This window comes from Physeter macrocephalus, chromosome 19 (genome assembly GCF_002837175.3).
Source record: "Physeter macrocephalus isolate SW-GA chromosome 19, ASM283717v5, whole genome shotgun sequence".
In the NCBI taxonomy this organism is placed as follows: Eukaryota; Metazoa; Chordata; class Mammalia; order Artiodactyla; family Physeteridae; genus Physeter; species Physeter macrocephalus.
The window spans coordinates 64,935,977-64,951,864 of record NC_041232.1 but is presented as its reverse complement, the minus strand read 5'-3'; the positions used below and the strand labels follow the sequence as shown (position 1 = coordinate 64,951,864).

The following is a 15,888-nucleotide window of genomic DNA, read 5'->3' as shown; positions in this document are numbered from 1 at the left end:
TTGTTCATCTCTGTTTGTTTGTTCTTTAATTCTTCTAGGTCTTTGTTAAACATTGCTTACATCTTCTCAATCTTTGCCTCCATTCTTTTTCCGAGGTCCTGGATCATCTTCACTATCGTTATTCTGAATTCCTTTTCTGGAAGGTTGCCTAACTCCACTTCATTTAGTTTTTTGTCTGGGGTTTTATCTTATTCCTTCATCTGGTACATAGATGAGATGAAAAGGCAGAGGGCTGTCTTTCTGTGAATGTGGCTTTAGTTCCACAGGCTGCAGGACTGTAGTTCTTCTTGCTTCTGCTGTCTGCCCTCTCTACAATTGGTTTTTAAACCTCTTTACTGGAGTATAATTGCTCACAAAGCACCGAGCTGATCTCCCTGTGCTATGCAGCTGCTTCCCACTAGCTATCTATTTTACATTTGGTAGTGTACATATGTCCATGCCACTCTCTCACTTCGTCCCAGCTTACCCTTCCCCCTCCCCGTGTCCTCAAGTCCATTCTCTACGTCTGTGTCTTTATTCCTGTCCTGCCCCTAGGTTCTTCAGAACCATTTTTTTTCTAGATTCCATATACATGTGTTAGCATACGGTATTTGTTTTTCTCTTTCTGACTTACTTCACTCTGTATGACAGTCTCTAGGTCCATCCACCTCACTACAAATAACTCAAACTACTAAAATTCTGACTCTGAAAATGTGTTTAATGTATTCATTTGAACTACAATAAATGATTTTAAATAACTGGGGAAAAGAGAGCCACTACTAGGTTTGGTTTGCAAATATCGTTGATCAAGTATTTCTAATTTTTGTTTGAATACAGTTATTACATAGAGCCCACATACATGCAAATTATTTGATTTTCCTTTTTTAAATAACAGGTATTTATGGGGTACATAAGAATCACTGTAGGCACACACAGCAGGAAACAAGGCAGCTATTGTCCTATTTCCATGGAGGTGCAGAGGCAGACAAGTAAGCAAATAAATGAACAAGATAACTCAGGTAATGATAAACACTGTGAAGAAAATAAAACAGTATGGGACAGAAGATGAGTGGAAAGGTACTTCAGACTAGACAGGAGGGGCACATCCTATCTGAAAAAGTCAGACCTAAATGACCATGTATGTATGTGGAGACTGTGAATGAACATCTCAAGAGGAAAGCAAATGCAAAAGCCCTAGAGCAGAAAGGGGTCTGACATAAGGGGGGGAAAAAGGCCAGTGCCATTTATTAGAGACTGAAAGTTTTCTATGATAAACCAATTATTTATCTGCATCTCACTGTGCCATTTGTGAACTTTGGCTGACCTAGAATTTTCAACAATATGAAAAGATACTCAGAATGACAGAAAAATTACATTTCTTCAAACCTCCCAAAAGATGATATAATGAAGTATGATGAATGCTTAAAATATCTTAAAAACAAAAATCCTGTAAAGTCTATGTACCTAATTGCTCTTCAAAGTGCTGTCAAGGAAAAAAGTACTTTTCAATGAAGTAATAAAAGAGACCACATGAAAACTGGGTGATTCAAAAACTTAATAATTCAAATGTTTTGCCATACAGAACGACCAACTAATCACAAACACTCCTTTAAATATTTTTATTATCATGAGAACATGAAAACTAGCAATATACTGAAGTGCCTTCTTAAAAAGCTAGTTTTGAAATATTTATGAAGCTGTTCCTTATAGTAAAATTCTTTATTAAAGGAATCACATTATGCTATGGACAAGAAGCTTCAGCCAACGTAACAGGCAGGTATACTCGTTGAAGCTAAGACTAAAGAGGTTGTTTAAGACAAGATAACAATTACCCAATGTTTTGGCAGCAATAAACAGTAATAGCACTTTAATAAGGTCTTCAAACAATCAGCCCAAACAGTAAATTTCGTTACAAATAATATCCTAAAGTCACGAATGTTTTCAACACTGGTTAGAAAAATGAGATCCAAGTACATGCATTTCCTAGTTCATACTGAAGAACACTATTTACAAGTAAAGTTCCATGGCAAGCAATCTTTTTTCCAAGAGAGTCAACTGAGGGGGAAAAGAGGAGCTGTATAATCTCCATGTTTAAATAAGAAAAATAACTTTTATCATCATAAATTGTAACATCTGCAACTACACTTAAACATTATGTTATTATTTCCCAGTCACCAAAGAGGTTTTTGTTTGCCTAATATTTCAGACACCATACAACAATGATGGTTACATAAAGCTGCATTTGGCAAGCTCTGAGTATAAAAAGAAAGTGACATCAGAGTTGTACCACGGACCAGGGATGAAAAATGACCATCTAAGTAAAAGGGTTATTAAGGCGCAGGAAAGCAGGAGGAAGGGGGTTACTATCTGTGAGGAGAGACAGGGCTAGAGGTAACCTAATAGGTAATCCAGAGAAGTCAGTGGTGTTGGGATACAAAATACCATGTGAAAACCTTTTCTAAAGGTTTAGAAATGATTCTAAAGGTTTAGAGTCCACTCTAAATTTGCTATACAACCAGGAGGGAACATTCTTATTTTTAAAACAGGAGAAGGTAATAGGAAACATTCATTAAGCCTTTCTAGATCTCTCTGTGCTCTTTTGCTCTAAGGACCAAATGCCACATAAGTGACAAGTCTGCAGCCTCTCAAAACTAGTATCAACAGCAAGACAGAATTTACTCATTTCCAAGAGAGCTTTCTTAACGTCCCAACTCATTTGAAAGGGAGTGGGACTGTTATGTGCTTGCTGACATTGCTATTTTTAGTTTCTTGTTCCTTAAGTTAGTGAGGTTGAACTGGTCCCATGAAGTCTATGGGCTGCTTGCTCATCACTGACCAGAGGAAAGGTTTTGAAAGACGAGTTAAGAACATGAATTTTTTTAATATAAAAACTCAGCTAAATATTTTTTGTAATGAGAAAACGTATTACAAAGCACAGCTTTATCAAAAAAAATGTTATTCAATTATAATAGAAAATGTAAGTCTCCAAGGCATTATCTTTAATTTCTGAAACAAAGAGTCACTCAAGAAAGTTAGAAATTTGGTTGAAGCACCTAAATGACTCATTATGAATTATTCCTTTTATTATTTATATCTGAATGAGATGTCTTATGAGAATCTTTGATTATTATAATCTTTATCTTTATTATAATCTTTATTATAATCATAATCTTTATTATTATAATCTTTATCTTTATGATTATGAACACATAAAGGTACTCTCTTTAATGGTAGTTAGTTCCAAAGTACTAGAACACAACCTGAATTTGAAAATCTGTGAATCCTGTATTCATTTATCAGTGACCAAAACAACCTCAAAGATGCTGAGGAAACTCTTCTCTTTAATTTGCAGTCAATATTTAATTTAATGAATATATCTCAGCTTTACAAAAAAGCAAAAGAGTATTAGTCCATAAAAAGAAATGATTAAAAATGAAATGATTAACTTTTTCCAAAAATATTTTTCAACTTAGTTATCAAAGCCTAGAAATCACCAAGTATATGTCCTGTCTGAAATCTTTTATACCAAGGTAAAGACCAATACTAATTTTTTTTCACTTTCAACAATTTATATTACTTATATTTCCTAAGACATACATGCAATTATATTCAAAAACACTTTCTCAAAACAGATATACTACATATTGATGATTTTTAATTATTAAAAATATTTTACGTATTCAGAGATATGCATATTTCCCATCTATACAGTCCTAAGTCAGCGGTAGAATATTTTAGCATTTCTTAATCAAACCTTAAATGGCTGCATTAACCATACACCTAATACAAAATATTTTTACTTTGGTTTCCTTTTCTATTTGTTCATGAAACAAGGATAGCAGATCTTGTAAACTACTAGCTAGGATTTACAAAGTACTAGACAGCAGGGGACACGAGGGATTAGGGAATGCTTCTTCACAACAGTGGTGTGACTTTAAAAGAGGTCACCACACTTAAGAGGGTAGGGGTGTGAGGTATGGGCATCAAGATGGCCCCAATGATTCTCACCTCCTGATATTCACATTCTTGTATAGTCCCCTCTCCACAAAATAGGATCTTACAAAAATGAAAATGTGATTTATGAAGTTAAGTCTTAAAAGACCCCGAGGTTCTGTCTTGCTTTCTCTTGATCACTCAACTTTGGGAAGCAAGCTGCCATGTGAAGACACTCAAGAAACTCTATAGAGAGGTCCATGCAGAAAGAAACTGGAGCTTCCTGCCCACAATACCACTAACTTGCCAGGTATGTAGTAAGCCACCCTGAAAGTGAATTCTCCAACCCAGAAAAGCTTTCAGATGGTGGCAGCCTGAGCCAACAACTTGACTGCAAGCTCAAGAGACTATGAGCCAAAGCAAACAGACAACTAATACAGAGTATATAACATATCTGGCAGAGAACACCATGCACAAAAAAAGTACAGAGGGATGATACAGTCAAGCAAGCTTGGGTAAGCAGTTCAGGATGGTTAAAGTATGAAGAGATGAAGCTAGAGAAGTATGCAGGGTCCCGGATCAGAGATTCTTTTCTGCCCAGCTAAGGAATTTGGACTTTATCCTATAGGCTAAGCAGTAAGTCAGTGCAAGTTCTTCAACAGAGAAGTAACATAACTAGATTCAAATTTTAAAAGAAATACTGAGTAGCAGTAGAGATTAAATGGTAGGGAGGAGGGCACTATGATTGGAAGCTGTCCCATTAGGGAGACCAGTCAGCATATTCTCTTACCAGTGCAAGAGGAGAAATGAAGAACAGCTGTGAGGTAGAACTCTTCTGGGGCCCATCCATATTCACAGTCAGAGTTCACAGCCAGCTGGGTTCCAACAAGCTGACTCCATTAATGGTATAGGAGCAGAGCTGACCCCTCCCACAACCACGTGGACAAAAAACCTTTCAGTATCATCCTCGCCATTAAGTCACTTCCCATTCTACTCAAAAACAGAGGCTTTAATGCCAGTGCAGGGTCCTACAGATGCATATCCTCAAAACTAGTGAATGCTATTCCCTAACCAGCAGGAGCTGTTAGGCCTCAACATGAGTTCTACCATGAGAATGAAGTAAATCCATCAAGAGGCCAAAGCAATTGCTGAATCCAAAACGGAGTCCAAATAACTAGCTAAATGCCACCATTCCCAACCCCACTCCACCATTCATCCACGGTAGATCTTTCTTCAGAGCCCTGATTATCCCTACTCCTGTGGACCACCTTCTGCCAAGCCATATGAACATTGAGAACCACACCCCCCATTTTGCCAGGGGTCACTACTGATTCTCAATGAGGCTGCCTTGAAGCCAGCAAAATTCTCATTCTTAAGACTCTAGATTTCCCCCGTTTATCACAATATATTTATTAACATGAATTAAGACTCTGATACAATGATTTCATTTATATAATTTCAAAAAGCAGTAAAACCAAACTACTGGATTGTTTAGGGATGCATTCATCGTTTTCAAAGAGCAAAAAAATAAAATCCATAAAAAGCAGGATAGTGGTTATCTCTGCAGGAGGAGATGAAAAGTTTTTGACTGAGACAAAATGCATGGGGAGGGAAAATTTCTGGGGGCGCTGCAATGTTTTAATTTTCAGTCTGGGTGTTGGTTACACACGTGTTGGCTTTAATGTTATTCATCAGACTGTATGTATACTGGTTTTATGTACGTTCTGTTTATTACATTTCTTAATAAAAATGTTTATAGAAAGGCAAGACCCCTTGACCCACAAAAAATGTTTAAAACCACAAAAATATGCAAATAACATACAGAAAATCCACTTAAGAGGATAATTTAACTAGTAATATGTATGATTTAAAAATATGTATGTTAAAAAATGTAAAAATGTAACTAGCAAATACGTATCGTTAAAAAATATTTGTCCCACCAGCAGCATTTTTCTCCTTATCAAAACAAATATTTGCCTCCCAAATCAGTAAAAGTTAATTGAAGTATCACATCTACTGCTGGTGAGCATGATAAAACTGGTTCTCATACTCTGATGTGATCACTAAAGCAACGTGGGCTTTTGATCCAGAAATTCTTCAAATCCCCGAAACTGAAATATGAGAAGAATTATAAGCATAAAGATCTTACCCTCAATGTTTTATTTTCTCTAACAGCTAGAAGAAAAGTTAGAACCAACATAAATAATAAATAGCAGAACACTGTTTAAGAAAATTATGTATTATTTGAGGAACTATAAGTTACTCTTTAAATTGACCATTATGGTTACTGTAGTTATATTTTTAAAAAATCTTCAATGGAAATATATACTGAAATATTTATGTATCAAATGATTATATAGTATTTCCATCAAAATAATAGGTAAGGATATGAAAAGTAGATGAGGGTATACATGAAATAAGATTGGCCATTAGTTGGTAATAGCTGAAACTGAGGAATGAGTACAATGAGGAGGATTTTCTATACTTGTATTTGGTATATGTTGAAATTCTCCATAATAAAATTTTTGTAAAACTAGGGGGAAAATTAAGGTGATGAACTGAAATTATATAGCTGCATCTTTCTAAGCTAAGAAAAACAGGATAGGATGGAGGGAAGAAAAGCAAATCAAAATCCACTGTTTACGTTAAGAAGCCTTCAATATTTTCTTTTATTTCCAACCTTTCTGGTTTTATTACTTCTATAGTTTACTTAGCTATTTAATCTACTCTTTTGAACATAATTTAGTGCAAATAGTTTCTAAATTCCAGTTAACCAGAGATTCCTGCATCTACCTTCTAAGACAGATACAGTGAATTATTTTTCTGTTCAGCATCTACTTCAGATTCTTCCTGGCTTTTTAAGCTACAGTTTTACAGCTGTTCTATTTTGAAACCTACTTTCTTCTACTGCATATTTATGTATTACATGCATCTTAAAACCGGTATTTTGGTACTTTATATTTTAGCCGAAAATGCAGTTCTTGTCTTTTCTTTCAGAGAGAGTTAAAAGGAATCAAATATGGACAGTTTATGTGTGCTTATATTGGTTACTCATAAACTGTTGATTAACTAATGCCATAATGAGTATTGTACTTATCTGAAAAGTTAAGTTACTCTGCAGTTATGTTAAAATCTCTCTCTGTATATGTGTTTCAATTGCCATAAAGAAAAGCTAAATGTAGGGAATTAATTTTGAAATACACTTACCAGGATGGTTAGAAATGGGAGGCTGGAATGCAAGCTCATTGTGAACCGGCGGCCCTAAAGAAAAGACAATAAAAATCCCATTTTCATTTATTAAAAGTTTTCCAATGCTGAAACTTTTAATAAACCTTAAATATAACTATCATACCTTAGGAATTGTTTAGACCAAGCTTATGCAATGTCTAAGAATGTAAAAGCTTATTTACTTTATAATTATAATAAGCAAATACTCTTGAATTACTTTTGTAGCTATTTAATAGCCAACATTTTAGTGCTGTATGCCAACTGTTAAACAATTTACAATAGTTGTACATGCAAAATTTAATGTAATTACAAATTATCCCTGTAATACAGTACAATTCATAATGTAATATATAATAATAATTCAAATTGTTAGGTCCATTTTAAAACAAGTGTTTACTGTTTATTAAATTAAGATTATTTACAAAATGGCACAGTAGCTAACATAACTGAGAGATTATTATGTGTTAAGACATTGTGCTAAACACCTCACATGAATTATTACATTTACTTCTTACAACATCCCTTGAGACAGATACTACTATTACTACCCTTAAGGCTTAGGGAGGTTAAATAACTTGCCAGTGGTCAAACAGCCAGTTAAGGGTCCAAACTCAGCACCCTTAACAACTATGCTGGCCCAGGCAGCCATTAAAAATTACATTCTCTTAAGACATGGAAAAATAGTAACATAACTGTAAAAAAGCAGGGTACAACAACATAGTCACAGTCTGATGTCCTCCTCCCCCCAAATTTATACATATACCCGACTATATGACTGGAAAGAAAAAATGTGACAAAATATTAGAAGTAGATTATCTCTGGGTAGTAGGATTCTGGATAATTTTTATTTTCTTATTTACTCCTCTGTGTATTTTCCAAGTTTTCTTTGGTATTTTTAATCTTATAATGGAGGAAAAGGGATTTAATATATATGAAAGATTTATACTCTTGATTTTACTAGGCCAAATGAACAATGTTCCTATTCTGCCTGAAACTACAAGCTATGGTTATCAGTAGGTTATCCCTCCCAATCAAGACTGCACAGAGTAGAGGAATGACAGATTCAACATCTGAGTGTCTATAGTATGCTGAACTCTGTGGTGAGAGAAACCTTGAGATCTTGACACTCAAGGAGTTTCAATCCACTTAGGGTGGATATACAGATACACATGAGATCTAAGAACATACACAAAACAAACAAACAAATGAATGGTAATCAATGTGGTGTTAATGAAATATCAGCAACAAAGAAATAAAAGTATTTTGTAAATATCAATCCTCTAAAACAAAGGTATGATAACTATGAAAAAACTGTTTACAAAAAATACTGAAAAGCACTAATCATTTAATAAAACTAAATTGTAAGATGAATAAAAGATGTAAAAACATTTTTTAAAAAATAGAAAGAAAACAAAGTTCTCAAAAAGAAAAGGCCCTTACAACAAAAACAAGAGCTTACAGTAATGTCCGGGATGGGGCGGCATAGGCGGGTGGTGCTGAAGATGGCCGTTTTGGTGGTGAGGCAAATTAGGTGTGTATGGTGCAGTTCTACTTCCAGTCCAGGTGGTAGTGCTGTCTAAAAATTAAGGCCCACATGGATTAATTTGCTTTTATAAACTCTGCCTATTTTTTCTCAACTACTTAGAAGATTTTAAAAAGCATATACATACTATGATGGTAAGTAGCTGGCTGACCAGTAAATCCATTCTGCTGCTGTCCTGGCTGAGGCCCTGAAGCTATCTGCAACAATCCTTCACTATGGCTGCCTGCCAGTATACTGGCAGGCTGACCTAGAGGAACAAGAAGACATTAATATGGTACATTTATAGAGGCAATCCTATGGTTTTATACAGTAAATGAAGGATCAATTATATCTGATGGTCACACTTATAAAGATGAGCAAAAAGTGAAACTCACCCATGGCCTATATAATAAAAAAACCCTACAGTCATCTATAAAGGCAAAGCTTAACTTGAAGAAGTTCAAAATTATTCTATCTTTAAGTAATATCTAGCTAATTTTATTGGCCCATTTCTTCACAAATATTCTTCAAATGCCAGCAAAACCCCACTACAGGTCTAGCCTATCATAATAACTTCTTCAGAAGCACATCAGCTCACTCCCAGCCACTCCATCTAGCTCTGGACCTTTCTGACTAGGACTCCAAAAGTCCAGGCTCAAGAAAATGTTGAAAACTGGAAAGTTCATTATTATCAGCACTGGTACTGGTAATGGCAGAATGCTAGAGGGTGATCAAAGAAAAGGAGAGCAGGCAAATATTTTAAATGGAATGTGATGGGTAAGGTGAGAAAGTTAAAAAAAGAAAAAAAAATGTAAGCTCCACTGTCCAATCAACACAGCATCTGCTAGTTAAAACAAAACAAAAAATCAGTCTCTTTTGAAATTTTTTCATGTGCTTTTAAAAATCAAGAACTGCCTCTAAGAACACTATCATACTCCTGGATTCACAAGAAATTAGTGGCTCTCGCTGTATGTAATATACCAGGAGAACTATTCTATTCAAAACCATTCTAAGAAATTGCTTACATTTTTAAGGCTTTATTTTTTGTACAGAAAAAGCTTAATTTCTTCAAGCAAGTATTAATTAAGTCAACTGTGCATCTCACTTGGAAAGCAAGGAAATTCCATAATTGTTATTTGTTACAGGCATTACCTCAATCTTTTCTCATCTATATGGGAGTATAATCAGATAGAAGAGAGTAAATGACACCATTGCTCGAATATGCAATGAACAGCTCAAAGTATCAAGAAAAAAGGAACATTTTTCTCCTCTCTACAACTCACATTTCCTTAAGGCTAAGATTATAAAATTAAAAGCTAAAGAGACTACTTCAATACTCTCTAAATTATTTTTTTTTAAGATGATGTTTTCAGCTACCTCCCATCCTATTCATCCCCCTCAAATTTTTGCAGGTTATCTTTAAAGGTTAATTACATTTTTACTCTTGCTTTTTAACGACTGTACATGTTGCATACTCTTAGCTATCTTACAAAAATTGTCACTATGCAGAAGAAATTAAACTATTTTAATTTACCACAGATATTTAGAAAGAAACCCTGAAGATATTCAGGTACCAAATGAACATAAAGCCCACTGCAGTTATCTGTACTGAGTATTTCCATTACACAATTCCAAGTACATAAAATGAAATTAAACAACTAAATCAGCTCATGTAGTCTTCCAATTCCCCTATTTTAGTCCAATTTCTTTTCTTCTAATTTTATCAATACACTTTGAGATCTAAGGAAACATTCTGCAACAAATTCTAAAACTTACGGTAATCATTACTCATTGCGAAAATATATCCAAAAAACACCAAGACAAAATTATCCACATTTCATTCATATCACTTTATTTGGTCTTGAATAGAACTCAGCCCCAGGGAACGTAACAGTTAAAATGAAGTCACTTTAGCAAGCATCAAAAAAGGCATGCAAATTCAACCTCCAGGTAATATCAACAGAGGTAAGCAGCACTAATCTATACTCAAGTGGCTGTTAATGTACCTTCTTTTATTCTCCTTCCCTACCCACTCTGTTTGTCAACTATATTCCCAAATTGGTGAATAAAGAGTAGACAGATAACAGAAGCACCAAGTGGTTAAAGGTTCAGGTTCTCAAGTGTGTGTTTAACCTATATGGCCCACTTGGAATATGCTGTCTATAGTGAGACTGTCATCTCATGTAGCAAATCCAAAAGATATTGTTTGAAGAGGTAAAATGAATTAAAGAGGGGGAAATTTGGTATACTTTATTTGAAACTCAATTATAGAAATCAGTCCTCCATTTATTCCAAAGATCAACTTTCTATGTTGAATCTGATCTGATATTAAAGTAAACAGAATGCTTCCTTTGATATCAACTAACAAAGTATCAGTCCAGATCTATCAACAATTCACTGCTGATGTGGGCTTAGATATAATCTTCTTAGCAAGCAGGTACAAATAACACAATACAAATGCCAAGACCCTGTTCTGTGATTAATTTAAAAACAAAAAAAAGGCCACTCAACTTGCCAAGTTGAAAACTGCCCAACCTTTGGTGGCTATGAAAATAAGGTCATTATTTCCTTGACCAGGCCCCAAGAAAAGCTGAACCTAATAGCACTCTACCGCCATGACATGGCAGAGAAGGTGAGTACCTCATTAATGGGAAGAATCTTTTGAAAATAACTTGTTAAAAAAAAAATAAAGTCAGATACACAGAATTTAGCTTTATTTCAAAGTTGACTAAAATACTTAACATCTATCTTGAGGGTTATATGTTACAAACAAATTTGTCAAGATTCCCTTTTCTAAGTTTGCACAATTGGAGACTGAGATGACTATTATAAAGTAATATTCTGCCAGATAAAGCAAAATAAAAATACTGATTAGAGGAAAACTTGCAATTCCATTAACAAAGATTTTTATAAACCTCTTGGTTCAAAACTACTTGTTGGTAACTTAAATATTTCTCTAAAATAGATCTGAAAGCTTAAGAGACTTCTTACTTCTGCATGTAATAAAGTACAAATTACACCATTAACTTAAATCATTACTTAAATTCCAAGTGACTATACAACAACATAAGAACATTTAAATAAATTACAAACACCATTTTTTTCCAGGACAACTCAAAAACCTATTTAATGCTTGTTTACCTATGAAAGATACCATAGTACTTTTAATTTTCACTTACTTGGAGGTTTCCTCCAAGTGGCTACCTATAAATATTTAATGGTTAGGAAAATTCATCTTGCTGACTACATCTGACTCTACAACTCACTTGTGGAAGCCACAGGAATGTTGGGAAAGTTGGTGGTGCTGGTAGCGTTAGACTCAGATGGGGCTAAGAGAGCTGGGGTGCTGTAGGTCTCCGTCGATGCACGATTACTTGGTGGATGCTGGATGGTTTGAATTGAATGTCCTTCAGTGGATAATGATGGCTGTCCCTCAAAGTCATGAACATATTCATCCTTCACCAACATACTAGGTGGAGCTATACAGAAAAGCAAACATATTTTAAAATCTTATAAGCTTCTATTCCCAGGAAAAAAAATCTTATAACTAATATAACAACACCTAAAATCAACTATAGTGTATATCAGCCTAACTCAGAATTTTCTCATACTATTTTTAAAGCATACTATTCTATCAGCAAAAGCTATTTATTTAGAGGTAGTGACATCAGATCAATCTGATTGACTCCTTGAAATCTGAACGTAGACTATATTCCAACAACCTCCAGCAATGGTCCTAAAGAGGTATTTTTAGTTTCTTGATTAATAATCTAGAAGTAATAATCACCTTAAATATATAGCATATACAAAAAATCAAGTGGCTGGGGAAAATATTTACCTAGTTAAGACGACCAAATTGAGATCAAGTAATTACTTTTTAAAATCTTTTTGCTAATTTCACGGTGTAAAAATATGAGTGGGATCTGACAGCTATCCAATTCCAGATCTAGAATTACTGTTAAGTAACATATTCTTTGAAAGTGAAGTATACTCAATGTTCCCTAAAAGATTAGAATGAGCAGAAAAATCCCAAATGGTAAGTCAAACTGAAATTTCCTTCTAGAAACCCAATCCAAATAATGATGTTTGATAAATATGTAGTGTGAAAAAACTTGATAAACAACATCTTTCACCTACGTGGTTACACCTTAATAAGCAAAGCCAGGCTCTAGCTGATATAACACCTTTTCTTGAACAAATCAGGGAATAGTTAGTTGGCTTTTTTATGAGGAAAAAAAGGAAAATTGAAACTGCATTTATAATAATCAATGGTTCTCTGCCCAGAACCTCCTCATTTCTTTTTAGGCTATAGTTTTGAGGTTTGCTTTTTATCTTTAGCAAACAACGCTTTACTGCATCTGAACTAACACTACCCTAGAATTTTATAATCCATTGAACTCTTAACACTAGGTTCTTTTCTTAGAGCAGTTAACAGTCCACAAAAAGACATTCTCTTTTCCATTGAGAAACAGCATATAATGCTCCTTATCTTTCTCTATGTTAATCTTTGAAAAAATCCATTACACATAAATACTAACTAGTTACACAGCTACTTTTTTATTAAACTGAGAATATTTCAAAGAGGTAAGAATAATCTATTGTTCAGATTTCCACATACAATCTCTTAAAGGGCTTTTTCATGGATCAAAAGTAACGAAGACATTGATATTTTTAAGACCCATAAATTCCACTACAAAGAGTTTCTCTTTAGAAAATTTTATGGAAACAAAGAGATAACCAAAAGGAGCTTAACATATCATTTTATGTCAGTAAAAAAAAGTGGATCTAACCACTCACCACTAATGTTGGCCAAATTATAAAAATGCAAAGAAAAAATCATTTGAGACATAAAGTGGGTATGACTGTATTTATTCAATTTTTTATTTATTCATTTTTTAAAAATTATACTCTTCAACAAAGTCCTATGATTTTCTGCATATAGATCCTGACATCTCTATTAAATTCTTGGAAATTTTAGGGTTCTTTGCTGTTTATAGTGACTGAGATCTTTTTACCAAGATATTGGTATTGCTAGTACATAAGGAGAAAGTTACTGATTTGAGGATATAGCTGGTCAACTTGATACTCATTATTTCTGCTTTTCAGTTGACGTTTTGGCTTAATGGGCAATCGTAACAACTGAATTCTGGGCATTCCCTGGTGGTCCAGTGGTTAGGACTCGGTGCTTTCACTGCTGTGGCCCGGGTTCAATCAATCCCTGGACGGGAACTAAGATCCCACAAGCCGCATGACGCGGCACCCCCCTCAAAAAAAAAAAAAAAGAAAGAAAGATTTGAAAATAACAACTGAATTCTGCTTTTAAACAGTTATGCCTCATAACTTTTTCTTGCCTAATACGTTGGTTAAACCTTCCCAAATGTAAGTTTGGGACTTCTACCAGTCTACAGGTCTCTTTAATCAAATAACTTAAAACATAAGTTTCTTAGGTAAAACTGGGTATCAACAAGGATAGATGTCTGCAATATACTTTCGCCAAGAGAAAAAAAGTAGATTATAAAACACTACTGTACACTATGATCATACTCATGTTTAAAAAAATCATATAAGTAAAAAAGCAAGGTCCAGTACAGTGCACAATATCCTTTTTGTGTAAGAAAGAAGGGAAATAATACATGTATTTTTGCACAAAGAAACCCTGGAAGGAAACACCAGAAACTAATAAAAGTGATTACCTGAGGTAGGGGGGAATGGGGACAGGGGTGGGAGCACTTCTTTTCACTGTATACCTTTTTATAGTATTTTGATTTATGGACCATGTATTGCCTATTCAAAAAAATAAGATTAAAAAAACATATAGTATATATTTTTAAAGTCCAGGAAACAGACACCAAACTATTAAGTATTTCCCTTTATGGACTAGCATTCAACAAATTAATTCACTGAAAAAATATTTATTGAGCACCTATGTTCCAGGTACTGTTCTAGCACTTGGGATACAACAGTAAACAAAAGAAAGATCATTGCCCTCACAGAGCTTACGGTCTTTTATGATATTTTTCTATTGTTTAAATATCGAATAGTGAGCACACATTACTCCAGCCCCTCCTAGCTGTCTAATCTTGGGCAAGTTCCTTGACCTCTCCAGGCACCAGTCTCTACATCTGATAAAATGTAAATAATGCCACCTACCATGTAGGAGTATTATGAGAATGATGACACAATATTTGTAAATTATTTTGACACAAAATAAATACTTAGAAAGTGTTAGCTACTATGATTTAACCACACCCTTAGAGCAGTCATACATGTATACAGAGATTGTAAAATGTTCTGTGAGGAGTAAAGAACACATAGCAGACAGAAAAGCTGAAGACACTGAGCTCATCCTAGGTCTCTGTTCTTTATTACCACCAGCAAGCAGGGCACAGCTTGTTGGATGGTACTGTCACTGTCTTATTTACCTTTTCTTTCCTCCACTAGACTATGAGCTCCCTCAAGTGGAAAAAACATACCTTATTTATCTTAGTCCCTGGAACCTAACACAGTACCAGGCAATACATGCTCATTAAATATTTGTTAAAATCAACACACAAGTCAATGTGGTCATGGAAAGTTTCAAGAGAGAGATGAGACAGGCTGGAAATGATTACCACCAAGATCCCAACTCAAAAGTGAAGGAATTATCCCATTTGCTTAACTTTTAACTACCTGGCCTTATATTATTTCTTTGTCCAAATCTAAAAGGCCCTGTGAGAAACACCTGTTGTTTTCTGAGGAAAGAAGCCACTGAAGCCAGCCTTTACATAGCCACCACTAGGGGGATCCATAAGGCTGAATATAGGGCTAGAGCAACTAAAAGGAGCTATCAACCCACACAAGCCCATCAATAACAGGTACTCCTAACAGCAGTATTTTAGGACAGGAAGCAGTGTAATGAGTCTTCAGAATCAGATCTCCTCACAACCACACCCCTAGAAAGATTCTGATATACTTATCACTACAGCTGCCCAACCCCTAAAACCCACTGAGCTAAAAGCTTTCATTCTCCAAAAACACAGATGGAGAATGGGGAAGATCTGAAGGGTGTTTACTTTCAAAAAGAGGTGATATGGTATCAACATCTGTGTGGTGAACAGACTGGGCTTTACCCAATCAATCTTAAAGCTGCCCTTCTCAGACCACCACAACAGCTTCCCTTATCAGCCCACTGTTCTCAGAAACCAACTAACCCTTAACAAGTATTAAACGGTACTAGAGTCTTCCTT

At 34.8% G+C, this 15,888-nt stretch overlaps 1 protein-coding gene across 3 annotated transcripts in view; it reads right to left on the bottom strand.

Moving 5' to 3' along the window:
* Window positions 1-15,888, bottom strand: part of SMAD4 (SMAD family member 4) — a 56,415-nt gene that overhangs the window by 22,469 nt on the left and 18,058 nt on the right. For all 3 annotated transcript variants that reach the window (XR_002893098.3, XM_024132203.3, XM_007104535.4), the window contains exons 5-8: window positions 11,929-12,141; window positions 8,811-8,930; window positions 8,600-8,716; window positions 7,120-7,173 (exon numbers count right to left, since the gene is read on the bottom strand). Coding sequence is in view for 2 of the 3 variants with exons in the window: in XM_024132203.3 (XP_023987971.1) it covers window positions 7,120-7,173; window positions 8,600-8,716; window positions 8,811-8,930; window positions 11,929-12,141 (504 nt within the window). In the remaining variant the exon portion in view is untranslated. The remainder of the gene's footprint in view (window positions 1-7,119; window positions 7,174-8,599; window positions 8,717-8,810; window positions 8,931-11,928; window positions 12,142-15,888) is intronic.